At 37.2% G+C, this 18,540-nt stretch overlaps 1 protein-coding gene across 1 annotated transcript; it reads left to right on the top strand.

The window, feature by feature from the left end:
• The first annotated feature begins 706 nt into the window (after nucleotides 1-706).
• On the top strand, nucleotides 707-15,190 carry amacr (alpha-methylacyl-CoA racemase). Its single transcript, XM_015015588.1, has 4 exons — nucleotides 707-713; nucleotides 1,399-1,646; nucleotides 12,464-12,650; nucleotides 13,783-15,190. The coding sequence occupies exons 1-4, from the start codon at nucleotides 707-709 to the stop codon at nucleotides 14,190-14,192; spliced, it is 852 nt and encodes a 283-aa protein (XP_014871074.1). The 3' UTR covers nucleotides 14,193-15,190.
• Nucleotides 15,191-18,540: the final 3,350 nt, after the last annotated feature.

The following is an 18,540-nucleotide window of genomic DNA, read 5'->3' as shown; positions in this document are numbered from 1 at the left end:
CTTCTTCTTCTTCTTCTTCTTCTATTTGAATTTTAATGGCGGTTGGCAAGAAACCCGCACCTTCTCCCAGGATGTCCTTGGTTCTTAAAGGGAGGCCTCAACAGTGATTGGTGGAGCCGGCAATTGATGACCCAATCACGGTAGGCCTCAGGATGTAGGACAGGACGAGCAGGGCAGCACCCACTTCCAGGTGGAGTCAATCTAATTAGCCACTGAAAACAAACAAACAAACACAGAAAAAGGCCACTGGCCGTAACAGATACGTAAAGAAAAGATAAACAATGACAGCGAAACCACTTTACCTGGAGAAGTGACGTACATACTAGCAAATATTTTTTTTTTAATTTTCTTTATTTTTTTAATTTCCTTTATTTAACCAGGTAAACCCCGTTGAGATCCAGATCTCATTTTCAAGAGGGACCTGGGCAGAAGTCTGCAACACACAGCAACCTGGTTACAAAATAGAATTAATTAATACATATGCACAAGTATAAAACCGTATAAAATAATTTAAAAACGGTGACACTATTTAAAAGAATCTCGTTGCCTGTTTTTAAGAATATGCCTACCATCATTCAAAATTAGATGAAAACTGGGGGGAAAAAAATCAGGGTCAGAGTTATTTTAAGTCGTAGTGTTCTTTAAATAAAAAGAGATTATGCTGTTTATTTTACCAAACAATTAGTAGAGTTTGAAATGATTAAAAATGCCTCGTATCATAAATGAGTTGTATGTATTTAAAGTTAGAACACTTATAATTAAGATGCTTTCAATAAGCACAAAATCACAAGTTGCTCATCCTCATTCTGCACACTCAAGTACATAATTATGAGCTCTGTGGATGTTTCTGTGCTGCAGCGCTAAAAGCTCTGCTTTTCTTTCCCTTTCAAATGATGAACACTGCAGTTGTTCATCAGCCCTGTCTCTATTTTGTAGCACACAGACTGAGTTCAGCTCTGACTAAAAGGTCAATTTAGGGATCAAACCGAAGTGGAGTGCCGTTTTGGAACCCCGTTTATAGGTCCATTATCTTTGGTAACATGAAAATTCATTCATATCTTAAAATACAACAAGCAAGTTTGAATAAAAGCACAAATAACTGACTGCTCAAATGATATTTTAAGAATAAATTAGGATTAGGCTTGAAGACATCGTAGAAATCCCGTTTGGTGTTTTGTGCATGGCCTTTCTTATGTGGCATCCAAAGCAGCAGCAAATATTACAAAGAAACTTTGAAAAATCCTTTTGCAACTACACAGTTATGCTTTTATTATTCTTCAAGGCTCTTATACCAGTGCGATGGCAGCGCAGCATAAGGAGCAGCAAGTCTCAGTCAAGGTTCTTTTGCAACAATTCATGCAGTGAATTCCTCCAGTTCAGTGAAAAACTGAAAAAAAGCTTCTGAACAGTATCTTGTTTCTGAACTAAATTGGTCATTATTGTGCTGTAGGTTTTCTCTAAAGAGTTTGTTTAATGTCCATACAGGCCTTTTGTCTCAGCTGGGTCGGAGTGGAGAGAAGCCCTACGCGCCTTTGAATCTGGTAGCAGATTTTGCTGGTGGTAGTCTTACTTGTGCTCTGGGGATCATCTTAGCCCTGCTGGAGCGCACAAAGTCGGGGAAAGGACAGATCATTGACGCTAGCATGGTAAGGAACCCTGTGATTTTTTTTTTAGAACAAGTTTCCATTTATTCATATGACTTCAGTCACTGCTTTATGGAAAAACAAACTTAGCAAACCTTAGAACCACAGTGCAGGTAAGGGGCTGGTTACCAGTGTCATTGTATGAAGATGTTTTAAAAAGTACTTGACAGCAAAGCTGCATGTATTTGTGGTTGAATTTCAGGAAATTCAACCAGAAAGGTGATCAGACATAATAAAGAATCATATATTCTTCAGATGCCTTTTTGGACAAGATGCAGAGCTAATTGTCTCTTTTGTCTCTGTGATGTGATCTGTTGACATCAACAAGCAAAAATGTTTTCTGCCCTGCTGCATGGTGGGACTCTTCTGTCTTGTAAAGTCCCAATTAGCATCGCTGGGTTAAGTTGGACGGCTCATGGTGGAGTTACTTGGAAAAGCCCATCAGAGCCTCATAAGACAGAACATCTTTAAACGAAGCCCAATGGGAGTGAGGTTATGATGCACATTCAATGCAGCTGATGTATTAATGGCTTTAGAAAGAGCCGATTTGAAACAAACATATTGAGCTTCTATGCAAAATAGATTTAATTGATGTATCTATAAGTCAATCACATATTTCGGTTTAATTACAGCATCTGATTCCTTATAATCCACACTTCTTCCAAATTGGGTTGTATTTTATTAAAGCTAAGAGACTAATATACTCCAGGCTTAGTCTGCGGCTCTTATTAGAGTTTCATTGATGCGATAAAATATTTTAATTCATCAGTTTGACTTCTGCCTGAAAATTGATCATAACGGGACCTTAGCTCTTGTTTTCTGAATGCAGATTTCTCTGTGGTGTAGATGTCTGCATGTCGGAAGCACCGATCTTTTACAAAATTCTAGGGAATTGTTTTTGTCAGTGTGTGAAACATTGAAAGATGGGGGGGAAAAAATCTGTAGATGGAACCAGCAGGGTATTGAAACTGCCGAACAGCTGCAATGGAAGATAACAAGGCAAATAAACAGAGCAAAACACCTTTCCTGAAATCTTGTCGGAGAGGAGTCCTTGCAGAAACCCAGCAGTCCACACATAAATGAGACCTCAGAGGGTTGTTGTTGTTGTTGTCCTTGCAAGAGAGACGTTTTGTGCATAGCTGGAAAGCAAAGTTTTCGCCTTCTATAAGACAAAGCGCTTTGTGTTTTGGCTTCTTCAAATTGTTGCTTCGCCTTTACCTTTGGAGGAGGTGGGAGCTGGGATTTGCTAAAGTTCAAACTAGTTCAACAAATTGATGTGAACCTTTCAGGTTCTGCTTCCAATTTGTTCTACAAAGTGGAAACAACACAAATCTGTTGCTTATTGTATTCGGGTCATTGTTATTGACTGATAATCACTTTCAGTTAGGTAAACACAGCTTGTTAAATCATTTAAGACAGCTACCCAATAAAGTGCTTGCTTGAATTCAGACTGGTGCAGGATTGACATTATATGTGACATTGTATATAATAATATAATCAAATTTATTATTTTTTTAAATAATGAAGAAAAAAGAAGTTCCTACTGTAGCTGAATTGATATACAGTAGAGCATTGATTTTTACCAGCTGCAGCTCTAAAACTGCACGTCGTTAATAAGAAACGATGAATGCTGTTCTTTTATTTGCTTTAACTTCACTGACTGTGTTTTTTAAAAAGCTAAACAACCTAAAATCTTAAGAGCCTTCTTTCAGCAAGCTGATCAGCAGTGCTAAGCAATAGGAAAAATCAGGGGCAGAAAATGTTGTAACTCTGACACTTTCTCTGATATCTCATTAAAAGGACTTTACATTTTGTTTTGTTTTTTTTAAACTATATCTTTTTTTAAACTTAGGTATGCGTTGATAGCGACTCATGCCTTCAATCTTATTTGAAGTGTGAAAGCAGAAGCAATTGATTCAATGTTATTTTAAACCTTATAGCTAACCAACCCCACCCCGAATAGAAACTTTTCAGATGTGATGCAGTTAGAAGTGCTTTCTAGTACCTTCAGTTTGCTTTATATTATAATGTCGCTGCTTTTAAGTGTGCTTCGGCTCGAAGTGGGCCCAAGTGCAAAGCCGTCTCTAAAGCTATGCCATTAAAGCGTGCAGTAAGAGGAGTCTAATGTTTTTCCTGTTAGACCTAAATGCAGCCAAGTGAAGAGGCTGGCAGCCAGCAAGGATGTACCATCCGGGCATAAATGAGCAGGGCTGTCGTCTATTCATCCACTTCACGTCTCTGTCAGGTAATTTTCAGACGAGGCACCGTTTGCGAAGCCTTTCGGGCTGATGTGGTGCAGTTCTCTGTGTAAAACAGACGAGAGCGGAACAAACTGCAGTGATTCAGGTGACAGGATGAGATTTAGCTGGAAGGTTTGTCAGCTGATGGACTGAATCATTGTGGATATGTGGGCAGCTCTGTCAGAGAGGGGGCTGTGTTGCTGAGAATGTAGTTACAGAAGATCGTATTAATTTATTTTCTTGAAATGAGCAGTGAAAATTGAAGTGCATGGAGAACACGCGGGAGAGGCTTTTTATTTTCATTCATTATTGTCTCATTTTCAGGATTTTTTGTGTGTGTGTGTGTGTGTGTGTGTGTGTGTGTGTGTGTGTGTGTGTGTGCTTTGAGTATTGAATTGAACCTAAAATGGGCTAAGTGGGTCAGTGCTGAGTGTGGGAAGTGTTTACTCAAGAGATCAGAAAGTTGTTTTAATGTATAAAGCTTTTGCAGCCTTTATCTTTAACAAATTTCCACATTTTTCTGCGCCCTTGTTTATTTTTGACTTTTTGCCATTTAAGTTAATATTCCTACTTTTTGTTCCCAAGGGTTTATTGTATTAAATATATTTAATTTTTTATTTTTTTGAATCACATTCGAAGAGATATCAAAAGTGTGTGTGTGTTAGGAACTTATTCATTGTTATGTTCCTGTTAACACTTGGCTGTAATGATAAAGCCTTTGCATATTTACCAACCCTAATCCTGTGTAAATGATGCTTTCTATAAATAAAAGGGAAAGTCATAGAATAATTTACTTTTTTTTTTTTTTACGTTGCACTGTTCAACATGTAGGACAATTACCTGGTTCTTGTGCCCCTATTACACCATCTATCAGCAAAATAGACATTTAAACATATCAGGCAGACTGGAAGTGTCCCAAATGACTATTGGGTCATGTTGTTGTTATTGTCAGAAAAACATAGCAGGAGACACCATCTGCTAAAGCTGATATTTGGTTCCTACCAGCATTAAATTAACAAGTTGTTTTACTACTTCAACTTCTAAAACACTTGGGGACTGAGGAACATTGAAAAAAAAAAAAAAGATTTGAAACTGAGATTAAAATTTAATTCAGTTTGTGAAGACACAAACTGAATTTTTGTGAAAAAGCAAGCACTAAAACCACAATAAATCAACTGGATAAACCTTAGCTGAATCATTTTGCGCTCATCCCACATTCTTTAAAACACACACATACACACGCACACACTTTATATACTATTTCTTTAAATTTTATTTCAATTAAAAAGAAAACATGGAATTCTTTGTTTTTCCAACATCTTTGTCAAACTCTTATTGTCTCCTTCTCACAAGCTCAGCTAAGTGTCTTATGTTATTTATTGTTTTTTTTATATATATATCGTTTCTGTGTGTTTATTGTATTCAGCAGCTTGGGTTATTTTACTTATTTATTTTTTACAATAATCTCTACTAGCTGCAGAGCTACTTTGCTCGTTTCTACAGCTCCTGTATGTCACTGATTGAAATGCGGCTTTAACAGATTTCTAGTAATAAATTTGCAGTCAGATTTCTAGTTATGCAACGTCTTTCCTCTGGCATTTTCAGTCTAATCTGTTTTCTAGCTCAGATGTTCTGAATGATGGTCCTCAGGGCCCACTTTCTGCATGTTTTAGGTCTTTCACCGCAGCCACACACCGGACTTAAATGAATTTGTGATTAATAGGCATCCGTGAACATTCTGGAGAAGGTAATGCAATAATTTAAATTATGTACGGAGGATGGAGAGCCCTGAGGAGCAGGATTAAGGAGAACCTTCTGAAAGCGGCCGTAGGAAAGTCCTTCACGCTAACGCTAATTTGACTTTCTAAAAGATCAACTTCGCTCCGCTCCAACAAATCATTCCTGGGTTTGAGTTGTTGTCAGTGGGGTATAGACACTGTCCTGGTTTAAAAAAAAAAAAAAAAAGAAAAACGTAGTTTTTACGTGAACAAAAACTTTGGTCCATCTGCAGAAAAAAAAAAGAAAAAAGGCTAAATCCATATTGGACTCTCCAGAGAGGCCTCAAACTGAATGTTTTTTGTTTTTTTCCTCAGCCTTTGGAGTCCCCTAGCTCAAAGATAATCATAAATCACTGAGCAGACCACCGCAAAAGAACTGTGCATACAAATCAGTCCCAGAATCTTACAGTACCAGAGGCTGTTTGAAGCAAGGAGATGCAGAAATCCCAGACACTCTTAGGACACTTTCCAAAGCCTGATTTTTTTATGTAAATCTAAAATGCCAAAGGTTTCCCTCTTGGTACTTCTCCTTCTTTGTGGGGTGCAGAAGATAAAAAAAGGAAAGGTGACCTTTCCAGCTCAATTGTTGAGTTAAAGATTAAATTTAACCAGGGATGTGGCTCCACTGGGGTTTTAGCAGAAGCGGAGATTTAGAGCGATGGTGTCAAAACTGTTAATTTGTTTAAGCAAAGTTTAATTTTTTGGGACATTTAGTAGGGCTCTAATTTAAACTTCACCTACAGGCTGTCAGTGAGGAGAGAAGCGATGGGATTATGGATGCAGACATATGCTCCTAGGATTTTACAGATTCAGGCTCTGGCCACTTTATTAGGTACAACAGGAAGAAGAAGTTTTAGAGCACATCACACACTTTTGTTAGGGTAATGATGTGGATATTGGATTTAAAATGAACACATACACTCTTTCGTTGCATATGAAAGAGCGTATACGCTTCACTTGTTCTGAAGTGCAGTTATTAGATTTTGAATGAATTTTCTGGCTGTTGTCTGGCAACAGCGCTTTAAAAGTTTCTAATTGAATATTTTTGGCTCTGGTGATTTATTAATTATCATCATTGTTATTTTTTTTTCAGAAAATTGATTCTGATTAATTGCAGAGCAGACTTTAATGAGGTTTCACTAATTTGAAAAATTGCTTAATTTGTTGAGTTTAAAACTGTGACTGAAAAGTCACTAATTTTGATGCTTGGCGAAAGCATTCATATGCTTCGAACTTTGCCAAATTTTTTCACTTTTAAAGAAGTGGAAGGAAAATGATGGATTGTAAAATAAGGTTTGGTGTGTAATTGTAGTCTGCCACGAGTCGATGCCTTGTGGAGTATTTAGTTTTTTTTTTTTTCATGTAGAGCAGGGCTCTTCAAATCTAGGCCTCAAGGCCATCTAGTAGTTGCAAATTTTACGTAATATTTGTACAGTTTCAAGGTGAATTCTTTCCTTCAGTTTCTTGTCTGCTTGTCCTCAAAGTTTAATATTTGACATTTTCACTCAAACCTCTGCTAACTCTTGGTAAAAGATACAATTTCACTTTATTTAATGGAAGCCTTGCATGATCTTAACTTTGTGGTTGCTGTAAGGCTTGTCAGAATGGCTCTCCTTTGATAAGTAAGGGCGGGTCGCTGTGTCAGGTTTTTCAGACGGAAACTAGATGCAGCTTCAGACGCAATAAATAACATTTCAGTCTTCTGGACTAAAACTGCTTACCAGAACAAAGTACATGAACATCACACAAATTAAAACGTGTAACAGAAAGTACCACAGAGTACATTGAGGGTCTGCCAAGTGGTCCTTTCTACTTGGTCTTCTCTGCAGCATGTGTTACTCATTGCACCTGGTCGCTGGAACCTTTCCCAGTAGTCACTGTGTGACACAGCCTCCACAAGTCATCCTCCATCACAGCCAATAACAAGATGCAGAAAAGTAAAAAGCAGCATATTTAAGTGGAACAGTATTTAAGAAATAATAAAGTCTTAAAAAAAAAGAGAGAACATACTCATGGTAAATCTTTCCTAAGGTCAATTCAGGGTGTGTACTTACTTAAACATTCCTCCATTAAATTGAAATTAATAAATTATTTTTTCCTCAATTCAGTAACCTTTATTACTAATACTAATTAAAGTTTGTATGGATTTCTGTTTAAAACATAAAAACTGGCAAAAGAGGAATTTCACTTAATTGACAGAAAAGTTCAATGTAAAATGTTTTAGCTTAAAAAATTGAACTAAATTTTGTTAACTAATCTTCAGCACATTGATTTAATTCGAGCTGTTAGTTAGTCATATTTTGTAGACTGTATTGAACCAGTATAAAATCTGTTATTCATCCTAATAAAAAAAAAAATCCTATGCATGCTGCATTGTTTTGCTACTTTGCCAGAGGAAAGTTTTAATTGGGAAACGGACATGAAACGTTGCACGGTGTTGTAGTAACTCCATCATGAACACTGGAATCTTGTTTCCTCACTTCACTATGGACAGTTCTTCATTGTTAGGCTGCAGAACCAGCTGGCGTGGCCACTTTTGTTAGCGGAACAACCACGTTATTATATTGGCTCTCAGAGCCTCTCCATGAAGCCTCCCGTAATCACAGGCTCCAAAAGCGCACACCATCTGCTTCGGAGCTGTCAACTGTGACACATCAGGGCGGTACATTTTTCTCCTCCATTTTTCATCTTCCAAACATCTAGCGGCAGCAGTACACTGTCATTCGTCTTGCTTTCCCACTCAGCCTCCCAGTTCAAACCGCTCGCGTCTTTTGAGGCTTCTGTGCACTGGAGCTTATGTTACAATTAAATTAAGTGGTGGTGAGGATGTAAACATGTATAACTGGCAGTCTGTGTGGCGTATCTAGCCACATGAGCCCTGTGCACACCTGGAATGAACCACCTCCACAATTTTGAAGTTCTTTGCTGATTCTGCCCTCTGGGTCACTTTGACATACTTCTTACATTTTTTTTTTTTTTTAATCAAAAGAAGCTCATTTTTTCTTCCACAGACAGCTTCTTTCTCGGAAAAGTCTTTCAGACGGATCCCTGTCACTCAAATGTAATATTCAAATGAACTTTTCACACTTTTTTTTTTTTTTAGCCTTTTAGCACAGTGTCTCATGTCCTACTATTAATTACTGTCCGGTCTACCTTTTGAGACTGTTTTTGTGCCATTTTTCTTTTTCTTTCCACATATATAATACCTACTGTGCAATTCTTTTACATCTTTTGTGTCTTTCTGCAAGCTACTTCTGTGATCATGGTGTTTTATCTTTTTTTTTTCCTCTTCTTGCAAAGTCTCTGTGCAGAATTGCACTCTGTATATATTTTTGCATATTCTCACAGAACATTGCTCTCTTTCATGTGTTATACATACAGTAGTCTACTTTAGCGGTTCCTTTGATTTTAGTTATTTTCATCCAGTGCATTTATTTTTAGCAGGCAACCATTTTGTACACTTTTGCAGTTTTTAACAACGCTCAAGAATAAACATTCCTATTAGCTGGAATTTGCATTCATTTTCTGAATTTAATTTTATTTATTGTAGATTAAACTTGGTAGTAGAAAGTTCAGAAGATGGCATAGTTTTAGAAAATGAATATTTAATTTTTAAGAGCTTTTAGTTTGTACGTTTTTGAAAACTAATTTGCACTTTTCTATTAAGAAATATTTCTTTAGAAGGCCAAATGTTGCTGAGCTGCATTTGCAGGCATTTCCAAGTGTCTTTACTTAACTAAATGATGAAATCCACCCACATATGTTTCCTACTAACAGAAAATGTTGCAGATCATGTAAATGTGTTCTCATCAAATATTATATAAAATTTTAATTTCCTTTAAAACATGTATATTTTCATTTTATTACCAGCATTTTTGGATGATTTCACATAGTGAATCAAAAACGGTTTCTGTGTGTGTCATAATTATCTTTAAATATGGTTGTCAGGATACTAAAATGTCCATATTGATACCAGTACTAAAAAATACTCACTACCATGTGGTTCTTAACACCAATAAATAAATAAATAAAACTAATCTATGGCGATTTCTTAACATTCCATAATCAGAACAAAACCAGTAAGAAGGGGATAATTTAATCCTTGTTTATAAAAACAAATGATTAAGAAGTGACGCCTGTTTGGTAAAGCAGTAAACAAGATATCGTTTAATACAAGTGTTAGTTATCCTTTTTGATTTAGTCATGCAGTTATTCTATTTATGGTTTATTATCTTTAATTTTCCACTTTGTAATTCCATTTATCAATTTGCTGTTGATCCATTTCACTATGCTAGAATGAATTTTGTTTAAAACAAACATGGATCTGAGACAGAGAAACCATGTCTTTCACAGTGTAAACAAGGATCTGCTCCAAGCAAAAATATTTCGCAGCAGCCCTGTACAATTTGTCTTTTTGGTAAGTTTGCATCTTTTCTTTAGTGATAAACTGCAGAAACAGGGTGGGCTTCCACAGGTTCCTACGTCTGTTTTGGCCACATTAGCCTTCAGTGCTCTTTCAGAGGAGTAATTGAAGGAGATCCACAGGTTGTTGAACATTTTCCTGTGTTAATTCATTCGACGGCACAACCGGAGCGTTGCATTGTTTGGAACTTTGCTTATCAAAAGCAAACCCCAACTGGGTAGCTCAGATAGACAGAAATTGTTCATTGAGTTGTCCATGTTGGTGACGCTAATATTCAGGAGGATTACTATTTCACTGCTGCAGATACAGGAGCTGACCCTTTAACAGGACCTGTTTATGTTGCTTCAAAATTTGAGGATTAAATTGGCATCACTTCACCCACTGGGGTCTGAACGCACTTCCTCCTGCTTCCCATCTGCAGAAAAATCTGCGCTAATTCGTTAGTTAGCTGGATCTGTCTGATCCAAACAGATCAACTGAACTCTGAGTGGTTTACTCTGTGCGGTCCGGTGTGCGCTTTTACCAGGATTTATTTTTTTATTTTTTTTATTTTTTTTGCGTGGTTTCGCTTCTCAGAAACAGCCAGTTGTTATGTCTGCAGCTCCTCCAGGACACCACTCTCCTGGGTAACGTGCATTAATGAAATTAATTTTAATAGACAGTGTGAGTAGCTGTAGTATGTTGGATCCAAAGAAGAAGCATACACACACACACACACACACTGCTTGGAGTCTCTCATCTTTTTCTTATTCACAAATGCATTTTTCATGATGAAGACCAGTAAGCGAATAATCCACATTCCAAGTTTTATCCTTGTTTTTGTACAGAGCAAATGTTTCAAGCATGAGTCTGGATTTTTCTTTTTCTTTCTTTTTTTTTCTTTTTTCCTTTTCTGGTATAGAATAATTGTAAGTGCGTTGAAAATCTGACCAGTGTCAGAGCGACCTTCTGTTCTTCTACTAGTTTTTCTTTTCATAAAGCAGCAACACAGTCAGAAAAAAAACTTTAAATTCTCAAGTTTAAAGTAGCTTTCTTTCTCCCCCCAATTCCCCCATGTTTCAGTCGTCATACAATAGATATATATTTTTTTCCCTTTTAGTTTCAACAAAGCAAAAAGTGGTTTGGGTCACATCAGATTTGAACGTCTAAAACAACCTTTTGAACAGCAGAGAGATGGGTTCTTGTGTTCCTTATTTTTTTCTGTTCAAGCTGCAACTTTTGCAATGAAGGGCACTTTTTTGATGAGTTCAGACAGGGGTAATTGATTACCATCAGCAATAATAGTTGTGATAGATATCCTGTATTCAGCTGCTGCTGTTCTCGCTTAACAACATTTTGAAATCTAACGGATGACATTCAAAGCCGGCAGATTTATCAGAGTTGTCAGCCATTACTGTTTGATCAAGGTGTTATTTATTCTGCGATGGCAGGAAAAGCTTTGACTCAGCATCCTATTGTTTACTCTGCAAACAACAGACTTTCCATTTGAAGATTGAAACAAGTTATCACTTTTTAAAACAGTTTATTGCATTGAAAAACTGTTTTGCTTTTCAAATTAGTTACAGTGTCTATTCAAAAAGAGATGGAGCAACATATGTACATTTTAAAAAGGCCCAATCGAAGTTGAGAACCAAGTGATTTTTTTTTTTTTACAAAGTAAAATGAATTGATCTTGGACATTAGTAAAGCTTTTAGAGCCATAACTTATAAAGACTTTTAGCTGTGATTGAAGCAACAGTTTTTCTTTTTTTTTTTTTCCTAACCCTATTTTTAAGAGCACTGCAAAATATACCAATTCCAGACTTATTTTACGATTTCTGACTGAAAGAACACCTCTACTTGTTTCTCTCCATGAAGTCCTACTAACCTTCAGCTGATTTTTTTAAGTAGAATGTTTAAAATGTCAGCCTTTAGATGAACAAAGCTGGACATAGCCCCCAAATGTTTTAAAAAAACATGTGTACTTTGTGTTGCAGTTCATAACTGTGTACTTCTTTGTGTTTTCCTGTCACATAAGTTCTTAAAATACACCAAGTTTGTCTCTTTCCTAAAGCCCCCGCATGGTAGTGGCAGCATCATACTATGGGGAGGCTTTTCTTTAGCAGGTCTTGGGAAGTTGTTTAGAGTTGGTGGGAAAGACAGATGGTGATAAATACCACAATTAGCTTGTGTTGGTATTTTACATTAAGTAAAATACATTATTTGTGATTAAAATGTGGCTCTGTGGTTCTAAATACTTTTTACTAGTGACTTTACGTGAATAATGCTAAATTATTTTACTATTACTTGCTGCAGACCTTCATGCATCAGTGATTTTTGTAAAAATACATCCTGTAAATTGAAACGTTTATAATTTCACGCTGTCTTTGTTGTCCTCAGGTGGAAGGAGCAGCATTTACAGGTTCGTTTTTATGGAAGTCTCGTAAACTTGGTTTGTGGAGTCGCCCCCGGGGAGAAAATTTGTTGGACAGCGGAGCTCCCTTCTACGACACGTACAAGACTCTGGATGGAAAATACCTGGCTGTGGGCGCCATAGAAACAGAGTTTTACAACCAGCTGCTTAAGGGTTTGTACTAAAATCACTACTAAGTTTATGCTACAGTCAGGACGAAACGTTTTGGCAGTGACACAAATGTGCTATTCTGTTGATTTATAATTTCTGGATTATATTTTAGCTTGTTTCTGTAGATACTATTTGAAAAACATTCGTATTTATATAAAAAGAAAGCGTGTTTTGTTTTACAGCATTTTTAGACCTTTTTGGGGGACCACAGATTTTCAGTAGGATTAAGAACTTCAGAGTTTCTTGGATCACAGATTTAACATTTCTGTGATCCAGAAATAGATCACATTTCAGAGTCACATTTGATTGTTAAGCATCTGAGAACTGAGCAATAAAATAAAAACAGTATCAATTGTGTATCTTGTCTTGTACCTATCAATGTCTTTCAAAAAGTAATGAGAAATCAGATATTTAAGTTATAATCCCCCAAAAAAGGGCATCTTGCATCACAGAACATGGTGCAAAAGTTTGTCTTAGATTTATCCACCCTTAATTTTGTTGAAGATTTGTTTTAACCCCAGATATTTAATTTGGTGAGTTGCTGACCTTTTGATGTGAGAGTGAGCATCATGGTAAGATGAAAAGAGCCGTCTGATTCAAAAAGAAGATTCTAGCATTTTGAGTCTGGGAAGGGATTTAACGACGTCTCAAAAGGAATATAAAACCAGCCATTCCTCTGTCCAGAAAGTAGTAACAAGAAAAGAACATTCAAAATAATTGCAAGTCGGGAAGCAGACTGTAAAAGACTTGCACAATATTTTTTTTCTTTTTTAGAGAAAACTCAAAAAACATGTCTTGTGAATTGCAATTATTTTGAAACTTGTTTCAAAATATAAGCAACATTTTCTGTAAGCTCAAGAGCTTCTCCATACCTTTCCATTACTGGAAAATAAAAAAGCACTTTCCATGCATTGTGTAAGAATCCTGGCACAAAGGTTGTTTCCCTACAGTGTTATAGTTGTTTTATTTTTTTCTGTGTCCAAATAATTCCGTAAACATTGAAAGATCCTGCTTTCAGATATTCACACTGATCTCACTCAATTTTGCTACTGTAGTCCTGGCTATTTCTCTATTCAGCCTTGTTTATGGAATTGCATCAGTATTTTTTGTTTGTTTGTTTTTGTTTTTCTCTCAGGCTTAGAATTAGACGCTGGAGAGCTGCCTCCTCAGATGAGTTTCAGCGATTGGCCGGAGCTCAAGCAGCTCTTCACAGAGCGCTTCGCCTCAAAGACCCAGGCGGACTGGTTGATGATCTTTGACGGAACCGATGCCTGCGTCACACCTGTGTTGTCTTTGGACCAGGTGAGCTCTCACCCTCACAACCGAGAGAGAGGCTCTTTCATGAAGGACTCCAGCGGGGAGGAGTTCCCCCGGCCAGCTCCGGTTCTGTCTCGGACTCCCGCTGAGCCCTGTCTCGCTTCCGACCCGGCAGTGGGAGAACATACGGTCGAGGTCCTGCTGGACTACGGCTACACTTCAGCAGAGATAGACGAGATGTTGGCAGCCGGCGTTGTGCAGTGCAGTGCTGGCAAGGCAAAGCTGTAGGAGAAGGTATCAGTAGATCTTTGATGGTCAAGCTGAAAAACGGAAAGGGGGAAATTTTATTTTAGTCATTTCAGTGAAGATGAAAAATTAATTATTGTGTGTAAGAGCCACAAAACATTAACAAAAGGCAGGGAAGACTTTTTTTTGCGTTTGAGGCTGAATCTAGGCTGAACTTCCTGAGTAACCTGACATAAACACTCTCACTTGTGAAGCGAGTGTGTCTCGACTTAATGGTGTTAAGGGCTAGGCACTGTTCCCATAGGTTACCTGGATATCTCTTTAGTTTTTTTTTGTTCTATAATTGAAAATAAATATGCTATTCTACAGCTATACCTCACTTTTTATTGCCTCTCTTACCTCACGCCGTCCTGATGGCTGATGTATTACCCAGCGCAGGGTCAAAACATGCCAAAAGAGATTTGTGGGCCCGGCCTGAAAGACCGTAAAGCGGCAACAACACAAATAAATAGAAAAATTTTTTTTTTTTTTCTCTGGTGTTCTCTTTGAGCTTCTAGGTTTGTCATCCTAATGTGTGATGTCCACCTACTCTGTCTGCGTTATGCAGCAGGTCTCGGTATCAGATCCGTTGCAGATTTATTGTCCTCTCAAAACCAATTTAGATACAGCAGATACTGAACTTCTCCACTGAAGTAGGACCATTGTTACAATGGACTGACTGTGCTATAATTAGAAGAATGTATCTGTTTTTTTTTCTGGAGCTGAATTGATTGATTGGATTGATTTTATCAAATGTTTTGATCTGTAATTATTTAAATTTAGAGATGTGTAGTCATTTTATTGTCTGCATCACTTATTTTTTGCTAAAGTCACCAGTTTGTTTAACCTAATTGATTGTTTTTAACTCATTGATGATTCTCATAGAATTACTGTCAATGTTAAAAAAAGGATCTCTTTTTTGTGTTAATTGTTTGACACCAGAAGTTTAAATTTATACAATGGAGAACATCACAAATAAAACAAAAATATATCATTCAAATTGTAGCATTTTGTGGAATTATTTTAGTGATTAATAGCAGAAATATCTACGAATTTTATGAATTTTATGATCTGTCATGGGCAAGCTGTGCAGATACAAATAAAAAAGACTCGTCATCAAAAAGTCTTAAGACACGCCTGTAATGAAAAACAACAGCCATCACGGGCTGAGACCAATAGATGGAGTCAAGGTTTTTCTTGAGAAACTAGGGGAATGTTTTATTTGTAACTTACAGCTCCAGCTTCACATCGGCACTGCATGTTTTTGGACACGAATCCATGCATGAGGCTGCATATCAGTCAAAAAGAAAAGGAAAGAAAAAAGACATTAATCTCAGATCACCTTGGGATTTAACTTCTTTAGTATGTATACTTTAAAATAAGTACATTTATTTATTTAGTTCTTCGAAAGTTCTTTTCAGTAGTTCTTTTGATTGGTTTTTGAACCTGATAGTGTCACCTTGTACTAACTATACTCTACCTGTCACTTTTTGTACCTCAAACTCGTGTGTGTGTGCGTGCGTGTGTGTGTGTGTGTGTATAGAGTTATATAAAACACAGACAGAAGTAACGTAGCACGAGAATTGCACTTACCAGCCATAAAATTATGAGGTTACGTAAATCACAGATGACTAATATGAACAAAGTTCCTGAATAAATGAAAATGGGACAGACATGGTGGTATCTGGTAATGATAGCTGTACAGCAGACAGCAGGTCATAAGAGACCAAATTATGGCTATCGTGCAGTTTTACAATTTCTGCTATATTTTTAACTGCAGCAATGTTTTTTTTTGTGCTTCAGAGAAATGAGCTGCCACAAAGTCAATGAAAAGCAAAGATAACAAAAAGCGATGTTTCTAAGACTTTACAGCAGAAAAAGTTTTTTTCCCCTGCCTTTAATTTAGCGTATGAGTTCTCAGTCAAGAAGTAATACGTAGCAAGATTAGGGATATCTGTAAACTCATGAAGAGTAAAAAATTGTATGTCAATATATTTAAACGCACAAAGCTAAATAAGCAAAATGACTCAAGGCTGCCATAAAATATTAATGAATTACTCCAGGGTGTACATATGTTTTTACTTTTAATTTGCTTGCTTGTTAGCAGCTGTGCAATCCGGTTTGAAATGTAAACACACTGTAAATTGATCGCTGCACAAAACCCACGAGATGGTGAACAGCAGGGCTTAAGCAGGTTTGAACATAAGGAGGGCAGGATGAGTACAGAGTGCTCACTTTGTCATTTTTAACATTTCAATTATTCAAAATGTAATTAAAGTTTAGTTTGAAATTACTTTCATTTCAGCTCCAATTGCTCACTTGTTTCTCTTTTGCTCAGTGAGCTTTTGTCTTTTTCTTTTCTGTATTTTCTTCCCAGTTGATCACCTGTGGAAAAAGAAATTCCCTAGTCGAGGATTTTTGAATTTTTCTTTGGTATACCTTGGAAAGCTATTGTGAAACATAATGTAGACTCACTTTTCCAGCCCTTTGTGTTTTAGATGTACAGGTTGATAAGGACAGCAGTGCGGTGTGAGATCAGAGCTACAGATGGATTCAAAGTTCAAGGTTAGGATTATGTTATGGATGAACTCTAAACCCTTTCCTGTTTAGTGAGTTTCCTGTTAACACGTCATCAGAAGCTGTGCTTTGCTCACAGAAGCAAAAATGTTGTATAAAAAGAAATAACTTGATTTAAAAGTATTACTTTTGTGCCCTTAAAAACAAAATAAATATTAAAATTCAAACAGCATTTCCTCAGAGCTTCACCTGTGTTGACAGAAAACAAGAGATCCTATTTAATATTTGTCCTAAAGACTTCTTCAGTTTTTGCTTTTGTTTTAATGTTACAAAGTCATATAATCAAGCATATGTCGACATCCCACAGAGAGAATGTGAACACAAAAATCTGTTTCATTTTATTAGGGCTTATTCATGAAAAGATTAAACAAGATAATTGCACAATACATTTTAAGTAGAAAAAACAATTTTCTAAATTATTATATCCTTCTATTGTTACTCCTTTGTTTTATTTGTATTACATGTCCACCCACTAGGGGCACTGTTATGCCAGGAGCATATGTTATTGGTTTGTGTTCTTCTTCGGGGCTCTCTGTCTGGCTGTTCGGGAAATGCACATGGCGGAATAAAGTTGAGTAAAGAAACGAGTTATTTTTACTGACTAACATTGGTAGCAGAGGATGGTTAGTAACTACAGAGTTCCGCCAACGTTTGAGGAAGGAAAGCCTTACGAAAGCTGGAAGAATGAAGTCAACATTTGGACGAGAGTTACAGATTTGGAGTCGAAAAAGCAAGCGCTGGCTGTCGCCCTGGCCCTGACTGGAAGAGCGCGGGACACGGCGATGGAAATTCCGGTAGATGATCTAAATAAAGACACTGGAATGACAACGTTGTTCGCTAAACTAGATGACTTGTTCTTAAAAGAGGAAAAGGACAGGATCTATGAAGCATACTCGGATTTTGACCGGATCATAAAAGAAGTTAACATGTCGATGGCGGACTATATTATTGATTTCGAGCAGCGTTACTCGCGGATGAAGAAATACAACATGGAGCTGCCTGACCCAGTTTTGGCTTTTAAGCTTTTGGACACCGCGTGTTTGGATATAACGAACAGACAGTTGGCTTTAACGGCATGCTCAGATGTAACATTTGCTTCAATGAAGTCCGCTTTGAAGAGAATATTTGGCGAAAAAAGAGGTGCGGCAGCAGAAGGCATTAGCCAGGAGTCCGTGTTTGCAACGGAGCAATGGCGGCAAAAAGGCAAGTTCAGGCGGCAGAGTCCCCACCAGAAAACTTCACAGCTCAACACTCCGCAGCCCGGTACAAACCCGCTGGATAAGTACGGACGACGGTCAAAATGTGCAGTGTGCCAAAGTACTTTTCACTGGGTTAAAAACTGTCCGCACAAAGCTGATAGTGTTAAAATTGCTGATGATACAAAAGACGTGGAAGAGTGCAATTTAACTCTGTACACCAAAGAATCACCAACAGATGCAGAAATATTCATGACAGAATGTTTTGGCTCAGCAATAATAGACACTGCTTGCACTAGGACAGTTTGTGGACAAGAGTGGCTGGACAACTATAGTACTGTGTTGCAAAAGAAAAGTGTGAAGACTATGAAAGAGACAGAAACACAAAGTCACAGGCCCTTCAAGTTTGGAGATGGAAAAATCGTCTACTCCATAAAAAAGGTAAAGATACCTGCTAAAATTGGCAACACAAAGTGTAATATAGAAACTGAAGTAGTACCTGCTAACATCCCGCTGCTGCTGAGTAAGACCTCATTGAAAAGGGCAGGGACTGTTTTGGACATGGAAAGGGACAGTGC

The sequence above is a fragment of the Poecilia latipinna genome, unplaced genomic scaffold, assembly GCF_001443285.1.
Source record: "Poecilia latipinna isolate Pla-1442-1.1 unplaced genomic scaffold, P_latipinna-1.0 Scaffold1931, whole genome shotgun sequence".
Classification (NCBI taxonomy): domain Eukaryota; kingdom Metazoa; phylum Chordata; class Actinopteri; order Cyprinodontiformes; family Poeciliidae; genus Poecilia; species Poecilia latipinna.
This window is presented reverse-complemented; position numbering and strand designations above follow the sequence as displayed.